Source organism: Athene noctua, chromosome 7, assembly GCF_965140245.1.
Source record: "Athene noctua chromosome 7, bAthNoc1.hap1.1, whole genome shotgun sequence".
NCBI lineage: Eukaryota > Metazoa > Chordata > Aves > Strigiformes > Strigidae > Athene > Athene noctua.
The window spans coordinates 42,496,964-42,519,645 of record NC_134043.1 but is presented as its reverse complement, the minus strand read 5'-3'; the positions used below and the strand labels follow the sequence as shown (position 1 = coordinate 42,519,645).

Genomic DNA, 22,682 nt, shown 5'->3' with positions numbered 1-22,682 from the left:
TACTTCAAGGCAATTTCTCTATTTTTAAATTATCCAGTTTAGCTCTTTTTCATAAGATTAGAATCCATCCTGAAGTATTTTTCTGACCCAACTATGAGATTTCCTTAAGCTGAAGTTTATTACTACAGCAATACAGCATTTTATGAACAGATCTAGCTAACAAATATATCAAGAGGATTCTCTTCCTAATAATCCTCTACCTTTCAGATCGCATTGGGATTTATAGATGTGACTTGCTTAGTAATAAAAATGAATATAACTAGTTTTCTCCATAACATAGGCAAAAAAAAAAAAAAAAAAAAGGTCAAATGAGGCAATTATTTTAGGATAAACAGAAAAAGACACCTTTGAGAACTGAGCATACTTCAAAGACACAGGACTCCTGACCTTACTGGTAGAAGACAGCGCACTGTGCTGCTGCCAAACAGGGCCTATTCCAGGTGTGCTGCCTTGTTTCCATCCCACCTGATTCGCAGACCACTGCGCTGAACTCTGAACAGCCCCTTCACTGGTGCAGGATTTACACAATCCATGTGACTTCACATTTAGAAAGACATTCTCAGCCAATAGCAAATGTTATAACACTGAATGGTGGTTTAAGCCAGGTACAAAAGTTTGAATTATCTAGTTAAGTTAAAAAATAGTTAACCAGATTTATCTAGTTTTACTATCACTTTGCAAGGGTAATGCAGTAATATTCTCTAAGCAAGTTACAAGATTATTTTTCAGAAAGCACACCTCAGGAAAAGCACAACTAAGTAAATCTCTTGTTAGTAGTGGCATACAAAACCATTTAGTCATATCCAAAAGAATGAGGGAAAAAGGTCTACACTTCATACACCAGGACATTTATGTAGCTTGCAGAACAGAATAAATTTCAGACTAATTTCAGAGCCAGTAAGAAAACTGCCAGGTATGATGTAGCATTTTTCAGAATTAATTCACATCGTCATAGTAAATGAAAAGAAAGAACTCCAGGGCATTTAAAATTCATGTCTCAAAATTTTTTCTGTTTGTTTATTTCAGTCACTATTATCTGAGGTGCTCTGGATTTCTTCTGTCACTCACATTCCTTTCAGAGTCACACACCCCAAACAAAACAGAGCAACCATCCTTTTTGTTGCAAAAATATCCTTGTACTTCCCTATAAAGCAAGCTCCATTATCTTGCCATTTAATTGGTATTTCTTGAGAAAAACTGAAATACATATTTAATTACAGCTTCTTTGCCTTGAATGATGTGACCTCTGAGAATATTTGTTCCTTAAAGTGTAACCACAGTAGCTGGAAAATTATTTGGTTTTTCAAAACAGGAAAAAGGAACTTGAAGTCCTACTGAAATGCAGTAATATTCATTAATTCAGCATTCTTGTGCAAATATTCAGCCCCTGCCTTTTTAATTACATATGCTATAAAAATGTTCAGTTTCAAAATGCTTCCCCTACTTAATCTCATATGGATTTATATCTATCATATGAGACTAGCTTCAGTTTCCTAGGTCCCTTCAGTGTACTTTGTCTGCTATATATATTTCTTTGAAATACATAATGAGGCTTTCCATGCAGAAAAATAAATCACTCTTGACAAGCACTCCAAGCAAACACAAAAAAATCCCTTAGTTTTGTTTGGGTTGTGTAGTTTAATCAAGATGGTGATACTAACACTAGCTGACATAATCAGTCGTAAATCTTAACTATTTGGTTTGTGCTTCAGTTTATGCACAGTGCAGGGACTATCATATTATACTGTCTCTACATGATATATAATGAATCTAAGCTAGTTTTGACCTTTAGGTGCCAATACAATAGATATTTTATTAATAATGACTTTGTTTATGAAGTGCATCAGAAGAATGTTACTATACCTCAGCCGTCTCAAAAGAGGAGATAAACACCAGCTTCCTTCCATATAGACTATTGGTAGATTAAGAGTTCATCTACACAATGGCTGTAAATTAATTCAGAAATGCTCAAGAGCACCTTCCACTAGATTGTTTCAGCCTGGTAAGAATTCGGCTATACAAATAGCGTGTCACACAGACCACCATCTCAATACTTGCCCAGTTTGTCCCACAGGGTTTTTAGCCTGTGCTGAGCTCTATACCTGCTTAGATTCTGGTACCTAAGGTTGCAAAATGAAAACACCTGTTAGCTGGCATGGCTGGCAAAAGTAGCTTTGGGACAGACATATGCTGAGATTATTTAGGGTCTGCCTTTCTTAATATTTTCTTTTCAGTTGTTTAAAAGGTGTCACCATGAAGTAGAAGAATTACATTATCTTAGAAGCAGCATTCAAAAGCACAGGGCAAGGCAAGTATCTTTCATCCTCCTGCGCAATGAACAAAAATGACTATGCCAACATAATAAAAAATGGAAGTGGAAAAACCACTACTGCTTTATTGCCAAACAGCCTGCAAAGAACAAGCAGCCATAGCTGGCACACTCCTCTGCCTGTTGTAAAGTCTCTATTTGACCTCTTAAGTCTGCATTTTCTCCCTCTCTTCAGGAATGCAGAGAAGCAGTTGTGGCCCTGTCCTGTCTCTACTAACCCTGCTCCTTACAGACACAACAGTCCCTCTCTTCTTAGGGTCTTCATCAGTTATGCATGCTTGAGCACCCACTCCTTTCAAAGTACAGGCCAAGAAAGCTTGGGTTAGTATAACTGCAAAGCAAAAAATTCTGTATTCTGCTAGGTATATTAAAAAAAGTCTCTTACTACCACTGCTTATTTATGTTTTATCAAGTATGCCAGCATAACTGAAGTATTTTGTTGTGATTTACAGCTACAATCACCACAATCGTTATCTTCTTTTTGGGTACACAGACCGAATTGGGGTTATGTAACTTATTTAAAGTCTATTTGGCATCTTCTTTGATTAACATTATTAACATCTATTTGTCATCTTCTTTGATTAACAATGCAATGGTAGCTTGCACAGAATGATCCCTTTGCCAAAGCAGAAAGGCACAGCAGTTGTCAGAAACTCCTGGATATACTGAAAATCCTCTTTACTGCAAAGGTAATCCTGAAAGGTTTCTTTTATTGCTATTTTTATTTCCTTCTTGCCTATTCCCCCTCAGCATGCACATAATGTGCTTAACAAATACCACATATTTCAGGCAACTGGGCTACAACTTAGTCATATAACCTCCTCCACCCCCCTGTCCTCAGCAGAACCATAATTTCCTTCTCAAGTTAAGCACACACTTCTCTTTGCAGGGTAGCTCACAAGCAATATTTGAACCTGATCAAATCCCTTAAATGCAGACTGCTGCATCTAACCTAATTCCAAGTTCAGTGATTTTAAAAAACAAAACAAAAACAACCCCAAAACAACACAAAACACACCAAAACCTACGACCACCACAACCATAAAACACAAATGCACTGTATTACTTGCGTCAACATTCAATCTTTCTGGTAATAGGGCATTTCCTCACAAGGAACCTTCAGTATGTCCCCTGCATCTTTCTGTAGCTTTGTCAAAAAAAAAAAAAAAGTCTCCCCTTTTGCTATCTAAACCTTCATGTTGCATCAGAAGCACCAGGAAAAGGACTCCCTAGATAAAAAGCCTGACACACAGAACACACCACTCGTTAATACCTCATCCTGCTTTTTAAGACAGGTTGTCCATTAAAATAACATCAACTATGGACTTAGCAGGTGACACAGCTCCCTTGCATCCCATACCAAACACCACCCATGTCTCTAAGGTGTCTAATGCTGACCCTTGTATAACAAGTACAATTTCTTGAACTGTCCATTAATAAGAAAGAAAAAGCATACAAGATAAAGACTGATTTATGAAAACTCAATGTTCTGGTGCAAAATCAAATACCCATCTCACACCAGAGCAGATACATGACACATGGTGTAGTAAACGACTAAAATTTGTCTAACAGTGACTGTAAGATCAAAAGTAATTTATTTGGCAACAAAGCCAGTATCATTTTAAGCTGCTTGCCGTAATGGAAACTGAACACTCCGTACTTGGACTGCAGCTTTGGCATGGCTACCAACAGCATACTGGAAGTTACCTGAGACTAACTGCTAGATCTGCAGTGGAGACAGAACGTAAGATTTCAGAGATCTGAAGGCCACTCCATTCACCACTCTGTTGAATTCAACAGAGCAGAAAAACCTTCCTACCTGGGTTCTGGTTGTAGAACGGTCCTCCATTCATCTGGTTCTGAAGGCTTGTCTGTGATGTGATTGAAGGAGGACGCCGATATGGCAAAGATCCCCCTATTGTTGGGGGGGTGTGTCGAGATGCAGGTCTGTTCATGCTGTAGAACTGAACTGGGTGACCTAGGTTAGAAAGAGAAATATATCAGCAAAGAGAAGAATGATGCTTGCCTTTTTTATATCTGCACTGAAGCTCCAAAGGCTTGAAAAGGTTTTTGTTTTTAAGGTTTTTGGTTTTTTTACGACAGTCTGTATCTTAGGAGCAGTCAGCCAGTTCAGCTGCCAGACTGGCAGGACATTAGATGCTTAAATAGCAACAGAAAAAACAACTCTCCCAACTGCCTGTACTCAGCACTGCTCACAAAAGCCGGTATGAAAATACAAAGGTGTCTAAGCTACAAAGCTTCAAAACAAAAGAAAATAATTCCTAGTTATCCATTTTATATAATGTATTATAATAACTTCTTACAAATATAGTTATTTATAAGCCTGCAAAAAAATAACACTTCACAGTCCAGCAATTAAGCAACATACAGATAAAAACTATCTGTATGCTACTTCAGAGACTCAAAGCTGTTACTTGCTACAGCTGAAAAATATTACACTATTTTAGTGCTGTTCAGGAAACAGGCAGAGACTCATCTGGGGAGAACAGAATGTTAGAAACTGTTTGAAGGATGAATAAATAAAGTCATACTCAAAGACCTGTCAATTGATACAACTCCTTAAAAACTTGCTCTCCATTTTAATCACTTCCCGTATCAAAGCAATTGATCCTGAAACTAAGCAAGCAATAAATGAATCTAGACCATTAAGCTATCTTTTGTGCTCACAGAAAGTTCTCTGGCTTATACACTGTATATAACAGTAAAGTGGATTTATTATACCCACATGGGTTATTACCCTCTCTAACTATTCTGCCTCCACCATTTGTGCTCAAGGTAAATTTCAGAGTTTGAAAGAAAACAAGGGAAGAAGGGACAGTCACTCTGGTTGGAGACATGCATGCAGAGGAGTAAATAGCGAAACAGAACAAATGAATGTGCAATTTTTTAAAAACCTGCATTGTCCCCCACTATGTTTTGATTGCTTTGCAAAACTTCGCACTAGGTCAGTAAATACAATGCAAGTTGCTCGCTCTGTTATTTGTTTCTAAGAGCAAATGCATGAACTAAAAATTCACATTCCTCCCACTTTGTACATCTCAAAAAATAAACTTTTTACAGATGAGGAAGAAAAACAGTTAAGAAGCAATCCACCTAGCATATAGGCTTTTTCATATTTTTTCCAATGCATCTTTTCAATCTGTCTCCCTGTTAGTGCACTGGTAGCAATTGGTGGCGAATGGAGAGAAAGGAGGGGGGATGAAACAGGGATAAGAGATCCTTAAGGACCAAAAACTTCAACCTCATAAATGGTAAACTATCCAGTCTCTTCAAATACTTTACTTCAGAGAACGCATGCACGTAACCTCACTAACAGCACAGGGAAACAAAAGATCTTAAAAATAGTAATCTATCTGAAATTTCTCTTATGGAATTGTGAATGTGAATTTATAGCCATTCAAAATTAATCTCTGCTTGATTTTGACATGTCAAAAATACAGGAGCAATATGGCTTCGGAACTGGGATACTGAACAGTACATCAAAAATGGAAAACTGATTGAGGCCCCATTGGGCCCCACTGCCCATCTTCTAAACATGAAAGTAGTTCAGACATCAGGATCACCACCTGATACCAAAACTCATCACAGTTTGGAAGCTTCTAGTCATAGTCACAGATTCTAGTGTAAGTATTTTCTAATTTATATGAGTTACAGCACCTTAAATTAAATATGATCAAGAATGGTTCTGGTACTTGGTGAAATTCTTATTAAGAGAGACCAACGCTACTAAACACACAAGCCAATTCACACCGTTGTGATCAGCCTCCACTATAATGAAAAATAACAAAACGTGCAGGTAGCTATATATGAATTTGGCTGTCTGAAGATCTTTACAATGCAGGTGTAACTGCCCATCAAAAGCTGACACAGAACAGTGTTATGGTTATGGTTAGTAAGTACTATATGCTGCAACTTCAGCATAAGAGAAAATGAAAAATGTAAGGTGATTTCATAAGCATTAAAAAAAAAATGAAGTGCAAATATATACCGTAAGTAGCACCGATTAAAACAAAATGCTTTAGCACTATTCTGCATAATAAAAACTTCTGTTTTCCCTGACAGTGAACATCAAAACAATCGCCCTTTTTAATCATTTTATTGAAAGGAGACTTGTCATTTGAAAGCACTGAAGAGACAAGTCATATAAATTACATTTTGCTTGATGCCCTTTTTTTAATGCCATTATCAAAAGAGAATAATCAGACACAGAACTATCAGTTCTGGTAGCCCCAAACAAAATTATTCTTTGAGATGCTTAGTATCCAAACCACACTCAAATGATAATGTAATAATTAACTATATAAATGCAAAAATAATAAAATTCTAAAATTAAATGATTGCTGTTTATAAAACTAGCACACCTTGAATTATTTACTATAACCATTATCTTATAGATGGGTACTAGCAGATACTTCCTAGTTACATTTAAAACAAAACAAAAAAAATCACTGCTTCTGAAGTAACTTTGAAAAGCCTGGGCTGGCGGTCACACCTGGGTTCATCTGCCCACCCACTGGAGCAGACACTCACCTGCAGAGGGTGTGGAAGAAACAGCAGGGGGAGTTGGAGAGGTGAAGCCATCAGCAAGGGGCTGAGCTCCTGCAGCAGCAGCAGCAGCGTCTGGGGCAGCGGAGGAAGGGGCAGGAGCAGGAGGAGTGGGGGCAGGAGCAGAGGTAGCAGGAAGGGGAGAGGTGCCAGCCGAGCCAGCAGGGGCTAAGTAAGAGAGGAGGAAGAGGTGGAGTTAATCAGGAGATGTTAGCAAGGATTAGAGAAAGCCTTCGACTATTCAGTGTTAGCTATTTATTAGATGTACAGTATTTTAGAATGCACGAGGAGATGAGAGAAAAATGGAGCTGTTAAAGAAAGGCTCGTTCCTATGTAGACAGTAAATGAGGGTCAAGCAAATCCACTACTTCTTTCCAAGTCTCGAGGGAACAACCCAGAACTCTTCACTGAAAGCCATTACTTTTGAAAGATGTCTTTACACCTTGTTGCTATGCTTTGATCTGTAGCATGGCTGCCTTTCGCTTTTGTACAAATCAGAAAATATAGAAGAGGAAAACCAAAAATTTCCAGTTCTTTGGTTCAGAAGCGTTGTGTATTTCAGATCACACTGCAAGCCAGCTATACACTCTTCTTCACTGAAAGGGCTGAGCCAAGGAGAAAGGAGTACTAATATATCACTTCCTATTTCTGGAAAGACTGGGGCGATTACATTGAACAAGTGCTTTTTTATGACAACACTGTTAGGCTTGCATTAACGTACTAAACATTTACTGTGTGTCTGCCTCTCATTTCATCTAATTTTCTAAAAACATGCCTCTATGTATCTGCATGAATAGCCAACAAAAAAATAATTATTTTCTCAAAAGGACAAGGGAGATATTTCCCCCAGCCCACTGAAAAAGGTGTTGTGTCCTACATAGTCACATGCAGGCAGCCAGGCAAAAAATTCTAGTAGACAAATTAGTATATAAAAGAGCACATCAGACAAGCCAGAAGATTCAAACTCACACTATCAATAGCAAGCATTTTTCAAGGCTTGCAAGTTTCTGGATAAAAAACTTCAAGACTTCTCTTGGAGTTTAGGACACTCGCAAATGTTAAAGGTAAATGCTGAGTCAGAAAGGAACAGCAAGTTTCCATTCACCTGGATAGACACTGGGAGGAGATGGTGTGGGAACAGCAATAGGAACACCCACACTTCCACTTCCACTGTTCTCTCGACTGCTGCTCCGACTACTTGGGTGGCTTCCTCCACTACTCCCACTGCTGCTGTAAGAAACCACAATAACCCAGGGTATGAATTATGCTGCTGTGCATGCTGAAACAGGTTAACACCCTACCAATTCAGAGAAGTAACAGGGAATAAGAGAAAAGAAACAAGGATGATAGAAACTTACATAAAAAGCTTAGATTTCCTAAAACTCTTCACTTTGACTACAACACAAGAGGTTTTTCAGTTAGTCCAGTTAGCAAACTTGCCCAAAAATGAAACACTTCCAGACTCTTGTTCCAAAGCACATCATTCCAATATTGTTAAACCTCTACTGAGCAAATACAGAACTTTTTCCTATAACTTAGAAAACACAAAGACTGTTTAGACTCTTGATTTATATGCTTTCATATGAGACTACTGAAATCTGGAAATTGTAAGATAGTAAAGTAAAATATAAGAAAATCTGACTTTTAAAGTTCACCTGTTTAGCCATCCTCAGGTACTTATGATGTTTAAAAAGTGAAGATTTCAAGGGAAGTATTTAGACCTGTTACATCATGAAACTCTTATTATACTAGAGAAAAAGGCTAGCCTTCTGCAGAACCTTTTGTAATTCAGTTCAGGTTTATCCTGTGTTTGAAGTTATCAGTATCCTCAAAATATAATGTTCTTCTTCAGCTACTCAATCCATAAATATCAAAGACTGTTCAAACAAAAATGTGAACTATAAGCATTCTATGCGGTCCTTCAACATGTAGAAGTCAAGCTGTATACAGTCTTTCTCCAGTTTTGTAAGCATTTCATAAAATCACTAATTACCTAATTGAAAGACTTCACATTTTTAGTAATTAATTAAATATTGTAACTAAGTGATAGCACTAAAATTAAGGTGACTAAGGGATTAAGTGAACAATCTTAACATGATTCACCATTCTGGTTTTATTAAAGTACATTCTTGTCATGCCAAATTTTGTTCCCAGTCCGTATCATGAATTAGCAAGCTTCACTCTAGAGGTGCAGATGGATCTGGATATTTTTCATAGCGTTTTTTGTCCATATGCTTCTACAGTACTAACCACACTTTGTACAGGACTACACTGAATACCTGTATGTGCGATTCCTCTGGTTCACAGAAGCTGTTCTAACAGGGCTCTGTTGTGAGGGAGCCATATTGCGTGTTGGGCTAGGCACGTAGTCATTTGGTACCACCGGAGGACGTACTGGCTCCAATGTACGATAGGGAGAGTGACGCCTACACAAGGACAAGCAAATTTCAGAAGCAAATAAAGATAATACAGACAAAACCAAAGACTTCTCGTTCTTTAAAAGATAGCTACGTACTAATCTGTAATGGGAGCTAAAAACCCCATGTTTTTCTATAAGTTTGCAGCATCTACTTTGTAGGATGGGAAAAAACAATTAAGGATGTTCTTCATGTTCTTCAATCTTCCTATTGAAAACCTCTTGTGTCACACATCCCACTCGTTTTAAAAGTAATCCATATCTTGTTTTAAAATAAAGCACCATGGTCTGTATGAATATACATAATCACATACCAACAAACAGCATTCATTCCAGTTATAACACATTATCCTAAAATCAAAGTGAAGTTCATAGACGTAAGAGGAAAGTACCTTTATCACACCCTGCACAAATAATTAATGAACAGTGCCACATACTAATGTTCCAGTTGTTTAGCACCATCTGTCAAAGCCACACAGTTAATGACTTTTTACTCTAAAGCATGAAGTTATAATACATGATAAAAGTCTTCTACAATGATAAAAAGCTTCCTGTTGGGAAAGGCTGATGAGGCCCACTGTCTCCTGGCAGAAATGTGCTAACTGATATATAAGACGTGATCAGTACAAGAGGATGCGGATATAACTCCTCTTAACCTTTGTGAACGGCTAGAACAAAACCAACCAAACAAACAAAAAACCCCCAGCCACAATATAAAAAAATTAAGACTCTTCCCTTTTTTTCCCTTCTGTTCACCACAGACGTTTTGCACATTTGGTAACTGCACTTACCCAATAGTTCCTTTACCCGACATTGGTGGACTTGGTGGTTTCTGGGTGGGTGGTGTTGTACGAGGCAGCCCACCCATCTTCATATTCTGTGTGCTGACCTGCATGAAAGAACGGGGAGAAAAACAGCCTTCACTAAGCTCAGCTTCTAGGGGGAGAGACACCAAGATGCCTTTAGCAATTAACTCTAAGTAGGGGAAGGTTTAAACAAACAAAAAAACTGAGAGGCCATGCATTCTATATGCAATTTCCACTCTGCTAGAAGTCAAGAGTTGCGCTCAAAGGACTCTTTTTTTACATAGGGTTTTTAAAAACGGTATATACAAAAAGCGAATTTGCCTTTAGGCAATCACATAAACATTAAATCAGATACAGATACTGTATCTAACTTGGTTAAATCTCCCAGTCATCTTTTGAAATAAAGGCAGTTATTTCAGGTTGCAGTACCGAATGGCAAATTTGCAAAACTACTTTTGAATAGTCTTTAAAAATACTAAGGTCCACAATTTAATATAATTCATACAAATATGGAGAAGTCAAAGTAAACTCCAAATACGACCCACTACTGTTTTAACGTTTTCACACTATGATTTAAAAAAATTTTAAGGCAATATCTATGGTAAATATTATTTATGTATATGTAAACAGAGAGAAAAAGCTATATGGAAAAACACACAAATATGTACTCTTTTTTTTCCCCCCACCAAATCTCTAAGAATTGTTAAATAAATGGATGAGAAGAAAAATATTTAGCATGTGATATAACTGAGGTTGTCCCGTCCCCCTCTTTCACGTTAAAATACTAATGAAGTAACTTCCATGTAAAACAATTTAACTTTTTTTAAAAACTCATCTGCCTTCCTGACTGACTGATCAATCTAGGAATCATAAACAATTGTTACCAATGTAGGCATTTTGCTTATCTGTATACCGCCAGCCAAGCATAATTCTTTCAAGGCATGCACTCTTACACGAGTCAGTACATGGTCTTCTTACGAGTCTTTGTTAAACAGCTTTGATTTATGAATGCTCAAACGATTTCTTAGACACAGAGATATTCAACAAACCTAAATGAGTATGCTTACATCCCTTTCTCTATTGTTCCTGTCATGCTCTATTTCACAGTGATTCTTATTTCCAAAACGTTGTCTTGCTTACTGCCCCCACCTCCCATATAAAAAAGGTATAGTGATCAAAGCATTAAGAGTATTTGCAAACATCATTAAAGGCAAATTACTCCTTTAAAACTTGACTATAACAACTGGCTTAAAACCCTGGCAACGTTTAAATTTGTGAATTGATAAATATTGAGAACAGTGTAAAGAGTAATATTCAGCATTCTAATTCACTGAAACTTGATTCCCTGGCTCTCTATAATCCCCGTGCTATCACGTTTTCAATCTGCTGGGAGGAAAAGAAAACCAAATGTTGGAAGGTTTTTTTTGTCAGATTCAAAACCAGATGTTTGGATTCAGTTGTGCAAGAGTACTTTGTAATGTCAGTTTAAGACAAAATTCTTTTGCACAGCATTATAAAGTCCTTTAAGCCAACTCTAAGCAAAAAGAAATCTAAAGTTAATTCAAGAGAGGGATGAGGTAAGCACTGAACTACAACTACTTGGAGAGGGAAAGTGTAAAATGAAGTACATTTTATTCTATACACGGAACATTGAGAAATAGCACAAAATCTGTTGGGGTTTTTTTTTAAAGTTGCAGCACCTCCTGTATTTCCTCTTTCATTACAGACACCTGTTTCACCCACCTACCTATTTGAGTTGTCCAAAAAAGCCACAAACAAACAAAAAAACTCCACCATAATTAAACACTTGCTGCATTGTTGCTTGCTGTATTTCAAACAGCCCACTAAGCCCCGTGGGAAAGGGGTTTTGGATATCTTTAGAGGACAGAGGACAGCAAACTCAGACCAATCTGTGTGCCCCTGAATAGTCCATTTAGGTGTTTTAACTGGCTACATTATTGTTTCTGACCAGATGATGTAACCACTAGCTATCACTTTACAGTTACTATAAAATTCCATATATTTAATCATAAAGAATCTTACTATTTGTATACAGTCATTGCAGGAACAAAAATGACATTTTAGGTTTCCACTGGGATAGAGCTACATGAAACGAAAGGACAGTAGAGGTGGAGGTGGCAGTGACATCACACAGCACACAGTAAGAAGTGGAAGTAATACTTGCCTGACTAACGCAGAACTCCAGTGACTGCTAGTTACTTTCATTAACACTGAGAACAAACATATCCTTGACATAGGATGGAAAGAAAGCTTTAGAAAACGGGGACAAAAAAAAGGTGATCCTTTTTTAGCCATGGAACTTTAGTCACAAAGAAGTCGTCCTTAAGCAGGACTAAACTGAAAGATGCGGAAATGCACTGACAGTAAGGTCTTCAGGATCTTTGAAATGACTTTTCAACATTGAAATCATTAAGGGTTAAAAGAACAAGTACTGAACATTTACAGGGCTGTCTTCAAATCTGACAAGATTGATGGCTTTAAGATCAGCTACTATAAATTAAACCCTATCTGAGTAACCTGACCTTTGACTTATAGCCAAACAATCACGGGAGAGAAATGAAGAATATAAAATTATTTGAACAGTTCTGATCAAAATGGACAAATCTGCAGAAGTAGTACCATGCAAAACACTAAAAAAGGTTATAGACTGCCTTGAGGAATTAAAAAAGAAAAGAAGAAAATTTAAAACTACACAAGTTGCAACTTCAGTTGAGATACATTCATTGTAGCATTTCTAACTGTCCCCTTCTATGATGACTTCTACTAGGAGGAGGAAAAAAAAAAAAAAAAGAAGCCATTAATGCCCCCCTCTTGCAAAACTCTATTGCCTTTTGCACATGTGGTTGTGAAGATAGTTTCCATACACAAATCCTTCCCCACACACACCCCTCTTAGAAACTTCTAAAATCCAAAGCAACCACTAGAACTCAAGGCCACATTTGCATTTGCTGTCAAGTCTCAAAAATCCATTTTCTGGAGTAAGTTGGAATTTGCCAGAAGTTGCACTGTTTCTGACGACATTTCCTAGCTCCACATGGCTGAACTATACAGATACAACTGGTTTAATTAGAGGATGAAAGCAGAGGAATGCATCTGTCTGTTGGTGGTGTGGTGGACTGCAGGCTGCAGGACCCCACAGATCTGTGGTTGGTTTGTAGTGAAGAGCTTGCGAATTCTTTTAGGAAACTGCGTGGCAAAACAGAACTTGCAACCAGAAACACAAAGGAGTATCTCTGCCTTTGCTCACAACTGCCAAAATAGCTACCCACTGTGCTAAGAAAAGAAAAAAATTAAGAGAGGCCATAATGGTTTGGACACAAAGCTCAGGAAAAAAAAAAAAAAATCCAGCTGACTGTTGTAAAAGCAGGAAGATGGACAACCCTGTGAACAGACAAGTTAGTGCACAGGGTCTACACAGAATCCATGCAGGGATTTTTCCAATTCTTTTTTGCCTCTTCCCATGGAAGCAAAAATGTAGAAAATATTACCAACTGAAATTCCACAGAGGAACACCAAACAATTCTAGGGAGATCTTGGATAAACTTTTTTTTTTTTTACTGTATACTTTGCAGAAGCTTTTTATACGTGAAGTAGCAAGCACCGGTGCTACAGAAAAAAATGTCTTCTACCAAAGCTGTAACTGTCAGCACTGGAGTTGCACTTTGAAGTTTTGCTGAGGAAGAAACTGCATAAACAAAATAAGCAGATCCTTGTTAAGTAACACATCCTGGAGGATGTTCTGAGATCCAGCTGCACAGCCAACACCATAACATGAACTGTAAAGAAATGGACCATTACAGACCATTCTTTTTAAATGGGTACAACAATATTTCATCCAGTAATTTCTGTATTGAGCTACAGCGTCAGTTTTAGAAAGGTAACAGCTCATGTTCATCCAAGACATGATACAGAACTGACTGGAGTCCCTAGAAAATGATCGTTTTAAGTTTAGTTTTTTGAATAATTAAGACTTACTTGTCCAATTTCTATTTTTAGCAACTAGTTTTTCATAGATCCCAGTGACTAAATGAATTTCTTATGGTGCCACATATGACTGAATTTCCTTCATAGTTAATTTGTATAAACATTTAAGAGATTGAACTTCTTTAGCACTCCACTGTGTAAGAAAATTGTAGTGAAATAAACTGGTTAAAAACTGAGTGCAGTTCATTCAATTCAATTCTTGGGAATGTTTTCATGAGCAAAAAAATTCACCGAATAAGAAGTACAGAATCACATAGTTGGTCAGATAAAAGAGCTGGTCATCAGACGTGCAAAAACTATTTGCACCAACTCACTGTGTATTTATTTATGTAGCTGTAAGGCGCTTACCTGCCACAAAGATTTCAATCCACATTTTTACTCTTCTGAAGAATATCTCCTTGCCAGTACGATTACCAAAACAAAGTGGGTTGGGTTTTTGTTTGTTTTTGGTTTTTTTTTTTTTTTTCCAAAAAATCCTGAATACTGGATATTCCACACAATCAACCTCAGGAGAAGCTACTTTCTAAAGGGAAAAGTTGGACTCAGCCCAGAAATTTTTAAGTGGTGCTTTATGGTGACACTGAATTTTCTAGAACTTTCAGGATGTCAAAAGAATCACCTTTTGCCCAAAATCTAGTTAATGAAAAGTGTCCCATCAGTGATGTTCCATGGATTATATTCAGAAACTTCAAACAGCTACCCAACCTTCTGGAACAATTTAATACCTGACTCCAGCAAAACCACCTCATGCTGAACGAAAACTACCTTTCCATGCCTTGCTTAATCTTGTTAACACTACAGAGAGGATGAACAGATTTTTGGCCCATCATTTGTACCTCAAAGTAAATGCCTTTTCAGGCTGTGGTCAGCCACTCAAATCCTTACTCTGCATCTTTAGTTAAACCATGTGTTTCAGTTGATTAACCAGTTGATATGGAAGTGAAATGTCTCAATTTCAATCCTGGTTTGGATAATAACCACAAGACGAAGCTTCAGCGAGTGAGTTTACTTGTTTTTACCATATCCACCTATGGAAAGTAATTGAAGAACCAAGTCTGGTAAATAGAAAGAAGCTTAATGTGGTTTTTAATTGATTTGCTGACAGGACATGCTACAGAGACTCCTCTGACTTGTAACTGGAATTTTCTTCAAAATCTGTTTAAAATTTAAATTTAAGCTACTCAGACATAAGCACAGTTAGTCCTGCTACAGTCAGTCAGTTTAGTATTGTAACTGTTGACTAAAACTAAGGATTCTTTGCAGCCACGAAAAATAAATGCAGGCTAAACACTTCATATCCTATATCTCATAAGTGGAGTAAAATTATTATTCACATAGAACTAGATTTAGCAGTTGCCTTTTAATTTTCTTCTTTCAGGGTCATGCACAGTGACTACAGTGAGACTTAAAGAATAACTTATGTCCACTGAGAGGTGCTGTGCTGCTTTTTGCCTTTTTTTTTTTTAAAAAAAAACAAACCAAACCAAAACCAAACAAACCTCATGTTTTGGCAATAAGAAGTTGACTGATATATTGTGATTTCCCAAATCAAATTTCTGATCAGGTTCACTCTAGTAAAAGTAAATAAATATTTTAACTTGAATTATAACAAAAAAATGTTATTTTCATTCTAAACCTGTAAATGGAAAAAAAAATAATTTCCTCTGAAAAGCTGAAGAGACTCATCACCACTGCAGATGATGCACAGATACAGCAGTTGACACATAATCTATAATTATACAATTTAAAAAATTTTTTAGGATAGTCATTACTTGTTTATAACTGCAACTGTAGAGAGCAGAAAAAAACCCCTGAGTTTGCAAATTGTTTTTTTTAAGATCACTAAGAAAACCATCATCCAATATGAACTGTGCTCAGAAAAAGGCATATTCAGCACTAGAAGCATCCCTTTTGTGCGGGCAGACAGAGCAAGGCAGGGAGGAGATATATTTTGCAGTTCTCAGTAAAAAGCATTTAAACACTATGTGACTTGAAATACTGTACCACACATGCTTATGTAAAACTAAATTTCAAATGACATGCAAGAAATCTCTCATTTATTAAACATTTTTCACTGTGATCAGATGTGCTACATAACTGAAATACCTTACTAAAAGTACTATCTGGCCAATTCCACAGGGACATCTTTGGGGTATGTACAGTAATAGCTGGTTTTACAGGTAATCTTTTCAGGAACGTGCAGGCTTTTCTTTTAGTTTTTTCCAGTCATGGAAAATAGTTACATCATGAAAAATACTTCACATCAACTTGGAAATTCATTTAATTAATATACTCATACTACATATTAGTATTCTATGTTCTAAAACACAGTTCCATCTTGGTGGCTGCTACTAGAAAACTTTTGTTCCTTCCTTCCCCAAACCAGCTGCACTTCAGAAGGATGATGGTATCACAATACTCAATAAAGGCTATAACCTATCAATTAATGTGCTCTGTAGCATCCTGTAACTTCATTTAACAGCTTGTCTAGTTGATTTGATGGGTTTTATTGCCACTTTTGCAGCCACTAAGGCTACTAACATTTAAACCTCTAAGATCTTTGAGAATACTTCAGTCTGAGTTCTTTGATGCACTATTCATTTAATATTCAACTAAATAAATCACTTTGTTAAAGGTTATGAAATACTTTACACAACTATCAAATTTGTGAAAATTTCCATATCTGAGTGCCTCTCAGTATTTACACAGTGCTGGCAGTTTCTGAAAAAATTAAGGATACTGCAACTTTAAAAAAGAACATACAGATTTGAATGTCACACACCTTTGGAGCCCATTATCTGAGCAATCTCACACTGAAACATTAATCCAAATCAAATCACAACTTAGACCGTATATAGGATAAAAAGAGTATTACACAGGGGGAGGCTCATATTCAGCTACTATCTATTTACTGTATGTTTTTGTCTACAGAATATTAGCACAACATTCCTCCCCGGTAAATGATCTGGTAGATATGCTGAAGGCAGTCGATATTTTGCCACAAATCTTTTAAAATTAACTTTGTTAGCCTCCTTACAGGAATACGTCAATTTATATCACAAAATGTTTTTCTGCAATAAAATCATTCAACAGAAGGTCTGAAACACAGGAGGGAGAGGGGGGTGTTGTTTTTAAAAAAATCGGTAACATTCATATCAATCATCTCCCCGTGTGTAATAGTCTCAGAAGAATAAGAATGGAAATCCAGCCCTGGGGTTTCTTACCTTAAATCTAAGCAACCACTTAATGCATAAATGGAGCAAATAAAAGAGGTAAGGAAAAAAAGCATTGAAAGGTTAGTTGGAACTTCAGGATATGAAGAGAAAGGAAAAAGAAAGAAAAAAGTTAAGCATTCAGCATTAACAAAATAATGTATCAGTAGATCATAGAAAGAGTGATTAAAGCAGAATGTGTCATGAACAGAAGATTTTCAAGCTGAAACTTTGAATATACATTAACCACAAAGCCTTTAGATTAACACTTTAAAATTAATGCTCAAATGCTTGTACACTGTTTACTCAAATTCTTACAGTGCGAACAAGAAGTCCGCTTCTTTCAGATTGGATCATGATATCTAGATGTAAGATTACCTTCAGAGATTAATTTATTTGAGCTGTCAAAGAACAGCCTTATCAATACCCTGAGCTCATTTAAATTGTTACACACGTTAGCATACTTACAACTAGCTAAAACAGAAGCCTCTAGAATATTAAGCCAATATATGTTCTTTCCTAGACAATGTTGTTAGTTACTCTTAACTTGATGCCGTGGGGCATTTCTTGAACAAAGATTAAAAGCAAATCATTACATCCTGTAAGAAGTACAGCACTCCATATGGATACTGCACCACATATCTGTATTTTTCATTAACCAACAGCAAAATCTTAAAGTCTAAGTGCTAGCTTTTTGTCATTAAGTCCTACACCTTACTTGCACAACACCAAGTATCTTCTTACACCGTAATAATTTTTTCAAAAATACTAGTCTTTCCATTTGAATATCATTCAATCTGTTTTCAGTTCAGCTAATAAAAAGTATCATTACATTTCTTACGCTTTTTGTAACACTGAACATTAAACATGCAGAATCTCAACAGTGGAGCATCCAAAGATGTCACTCTGTTTCACCCATTTAGAAGAGACCCTAATGTATTAAAAAAGAAACATGATCTGATTTACTAGAAAATCTCCTGTCTTTGAGTGAAGTTCCATGGATCTATTAACCAAAACAGTCTCTGCTTCATAAAGCTACAGCGGGAAACCAGGTCGCCCGGTACTGGCCAGGGTGGCCTGTTACATTAGAGGGTTCATGAGCAGCATTGCCTGATAATTACAGTGCCTTAATACACACCACTCTGAATGGAATAAACCTTTGGAGGTTTTTTTTTTTCTTTGGTCATTCTCTTTGACTAGAGAAGTTTTTGGAGGGAAGAACATACTGGAAGACTTTGTAACTCACAACAAGGTTGAAAAAAGTGAAAGCAAGTCTCTTTCAGACAACAGGTTTTTAGATTTTTGCAGCACTGTAGCTTCAGGGAGGGAAAATGAGGAGGGACTGCTGGAATGATACAGTGACACTCAAATTCTCTCTCGCCTAGTAAGAAACTGTATCATAGAGCACTTTCTCCTGAAGACTGTATCCACTGATGCTTCAAATTTCTAAATGGAAAGAACAGGTGCTCCAGTGCCTATACTACTTCTCTCAACATGGCATGCTGGATTTCTTGGCCAAGGATGCTCCCTGTATTATTCTCTGTCCAGTTAGCCATCTTTCTTAGGGATCACAATGAATGTGCTTGCACTTGCTCTTTGACTGTCCTGACAATGCATAATTCTGGGTCCAAGTACTAGAGAGAAAGCCCTATACCAGAAAAAGCAGAAAGAGGACAAAGAATGCAGACCAAGGAACCCTGACGCTAACTGAAACTTTAATGCTATTTATGCAGTAACTACTTCTGAATACTTATTTGAAGGAAAAAACGCCACAGCTCAAGGAATAAAGAGCTATAAATAGGCAAATTAAAAACTCCTACCCCTTTTCTTTTTTTGTCTTTATTATCCAGCCAGAGATCTAGTAAAATAATCTGTAGTTACTCAAGCAGAACAAAAACAACAGGTTCATAAGCATAACTGGACACTTTCTCCCCATCAGCAAGAGTGGTTCTTTGTGCTGAACAAAGAATTAACCTGATTGGAACACATCTATGGATCTTAAGGATAGCATCATTTCAAGTTCTCTGCTTACTGTTTCACAAGTTCACAATGCTTTTTCGTTTTCTAGATAAAGTACATTGTACACATCATTTTTAAGATGTTTCAAGCATATCACAAGCATGACAAATGGATGCAAATACACATCTGAGCCATCATCCATTTGATGAACTATGTTCTTTCAGAAGAACATAATTCCTTGCATCACAGTATGATTCTGCTACATTGAGGTAAATGGGATACCAATTATAATGGCTTAAAGCCAGTGCTAAGTGCTTTTCTGTGCTGCAGAAAAATTAAAAACTATTCTTTAGTGAGTTCTAAAATAATATCTTTAAAACAAAACTGATCATTAAAATATTAGCAACAGTAATCCTACAGGTTAATATGCTCCATCCATATCCAGAACTGCATAAATTCAAAATTTATGAGAACTGGCAGTAGATTTTAACACAAGACTGATAATAATTTCCAGGTCAAAACTGTCATTATTAACGTTGGAGGTTTTTTGTTTCATTTTCCAAAGCAAGCTTAAAGAGTCGCTCGTCTTTTTAAAATCTGTTTAGAGTTACAAACTGAGGTTGACTCTTTCAGTAAGAAATGGGGAAAACAGACTTTCTGTTAAAGAACAGGATGTTGAGAAGACCTTGGGTAAAACTGCTTGGGAAAGCTATTTAAATCAGATTGTTCAGAATCTGAATTTTAAGAGTTGCCACTTAAAAGGCTATCCAAGCAGACAGTTCAAACTGAATAACATAAATAACCTAATGCATTTAGGTGTCAAGCAAAAGAAATTCTGGTGTACTTCGACTGGAAGAAGCATCTTACCTGACTGCCACTTAGCGAGTTTACAGATTTGTTAGTCTGTCATGTAAAAATGACACTGCTTTGTGTTCTTTACCTTTCTTCTCCTGTAACTTTAACACTGTCAGTGTTCTCATTTCCGTATTTGTTTTCCTGGCAGCACAAGTTGACAATGAGCTCACACCTGCTAAGACTGTGTTTACATTCAGGATGTGCTTTTAAAAAGGCGTATCTTGTCTCAAACACGGTATTACTGCTGTTGTGCACGCTGATCTAACACTTGCATACAACAGCCACCAGTTGTGTCTCAGTGTGATCTTTGCCCCGAAATTCCTCCTTTTTTCCTAGTCTTAAAAGAGAGAACCAGCTGGCTTCAAACTTGGCAGAAGTATTCCCATTCCGAAACCCCATATGGCACAAAAGTTACAGAGAGCTCTCTTTAACAAAGCACATCACAGGATATGTGTATAACTGACTCTGACAGAAAGAAGAAAAGGAAGTACATAATACTTCTTATGCAAACCCTTTCTTTGGGTGAGCTTCAAAGTAAACCAGTGGCAATTACAGCTGGATGATACTTTGTGGTTCTGATTCAGGAAGAAAAGTGATGGTCATTAGCCTTTCACTCCCCAGGTATATCCCTGACAACTGATTCAAACAATAATAGCAGCATCACACAAGCAGGTATGCAGAAGCGTTTTAAAAGGTGAGACCCATAGTCCTGAAAATCCTCAGAAATAACATTCAGTGGGCTTGCAAGGTTTAAAAACACAGGGGCATGAAAATGGGAAGGGGCAACTGCAGATTGGACACAACCCCTCTTATGTTTATTGACACACTGGCCAGGCAAGGAGAAACTGGTATATTACCATGAAAAACATCAGGTTATTTTGAAAATATACAAAGACAATGTATTTGCAGTTTGGCTGTTTTAACAATATCACCTACCTTCACTCCATGTCCAATATCATCTAGAATTGTATAATCAATAGGTTTCCTGATGTAGCGAACTGGTCGCTCCAAGTTAGCTGGTGCAATGATTTTGTGAGTTCTTGAGGTGTTTTTGTTTGTAGTCAAGATACCAATTTCTCTTCTAGCAACTTTCTCTTTGTGAATGTCCACCGTCTACAAAAGACGCAGTGTATTTACTAACAGTGGTATGCATTTGAATACAGAGTCAGTATTAAAAAAAAAAATAAAAAAAATGAACCAGTTCCAACGTTTTGAAGATCTCTGTATACTATGTTAAACATATCACTACATATACTTGATTACATCATCTGTGTTCAATTTACTGTTGAACTTGCAGCCTCTAAACCCACAGTAATAGCTACAGATTCTTTGGGCCTTCTGTTACTCTTGTTCTTTACAGTTCAGCAAAATTCCTTCTCCCTTCCATTCTTAGTAGTTCCCATTAATTTATTGACACTGTTTTATACAGTTCCTTCAATTATCATTTTTAATTTTACAATTGCTCTCTAAGCTTTGAAATAGGCTCCAACTAGATGAAGTGTAAGGATACCTTCCCAAACCTTAACTTTTAGGACCTGAAAAACAAACCATAAGCTGGTATTCTTACACTGTAAAACAGCTTGCTAAACTAGGACTGGTAGTCATATGATAAAATAAAATTTGACTCAGAAAAATCAACGAGGTATTTCAGTCATTACAAATCGCTCATCACAAAGCAACGATTAGATTTTAAAAGGTGCTCAATACTAATTCATCCACAATGAAGCCAGTGGTTAAGCCCAGTGTCTTCACTGAGAATGCCTAAGACCAACACTGAAAATCCCTCCCTCCACATACTAGTTAGTACTACAGGAGAATCTCCAGTAAGACAAAGTTCTGCTGAAAATTCATTGCCTAAAAACATGTACTTGAATCTTGTTTGGTAACAAGACTAGGAAAAACTTACCAAAAAGTCTATCTATCCCTTCCAGGAAAGTAAAATCTCTTAAATCACGGTGCATGGAGTGGCTCACAACATTTAAAAACAAAACAGCTTTCCCTATAGGAAATTTGCCAGAGTTGTAAACAAACATTTTAGCTACAGGCTAAAAAAAAAAGTAAGAAAACAGGCAGAATCACCACCATTAGGGTTTCTAAACATTCACTGGATTTCTTGTTACCACTTCAGTGATCATAAATGGTACCAGAAACACTTTTCATAGTAAGAGACAGGCTCTGTAGCAACTAAGACACACATACAAATGAAAACTCATTTTCATAACACACATTTTTAAAAATTTCACTGTTCTTTGTGGAAGGATTGGGACAGTGGGGTTGGTTACACTGTTGTACCCTTTTATTCGAGCTACTGATAGCAAAACAAGCAAAATGGACCCTGTACTGCAATCACCACAACTTTTAAAACTACAAAAATTACAAAAAAAAAAAAACCAACCCCCCCAAAAATTGTTTCTTCACATACTTTCTAGAGAATAATTTTGATAAATATCAGCGGCATTATATGGAAACTTAAATTACTATCTATCAAGATGACCTAGTATTTTCCAGGCACATGTCTTCAAGACCTTGCAACT

At 36.8% G+C, this 22,682-nt stretch overlaps 1 protein-coding gene across 41 annotated transcripts in view; it reads right to left on the bottom strand.

The window, feature by feature from the left end:
* ABI2 (abl interactor 2) overlaps positions 1–22,682 on the bottom strand; it is a 71,979-nt gene that overhangs the window by 12,756 nt on the left and 36,541 nt on the right. For 4 of the 41 annotated variants that reach the window (XM_074911090.1, XM_074911097.1, XM_074911106.1 and 1 more), the window contains 6 exons: positions 21,085–21,261; positions 17,347–17,364; positions 10,103–10,200; positions 8,001–8,125; positions 6,881–7,063; positions 4,149–4,307 (listed from right to left, as the gene is read on the bottom strand). In XM_074911090.1, the coding sequence (XP_074767191.1) occupies positions 4,149–4,307; positions 6,881–7,063; positions 8,001–8,125; positions 10,103–10,200; positions 17,347–17,364; positions 21,085–21,261 (760 nt within the window). Of the gene's footprint in view, positions 1–4,148; positions 4,308–6,880; positions 7,064–7,368; positions 7,378–8,000; positions 8,126–9,174; positions 9,322–10,102; positions 10,201–12,298; positions 12,307–17,346; positions 17,365–21,084; positions 21,274–22,682 lie in introns of those variants that run through there. The other 37 variants (XM_074911095.1, XM_074911104.1, XM_074911110.1 and 34 more) reach the window with 20 other exon arrangements.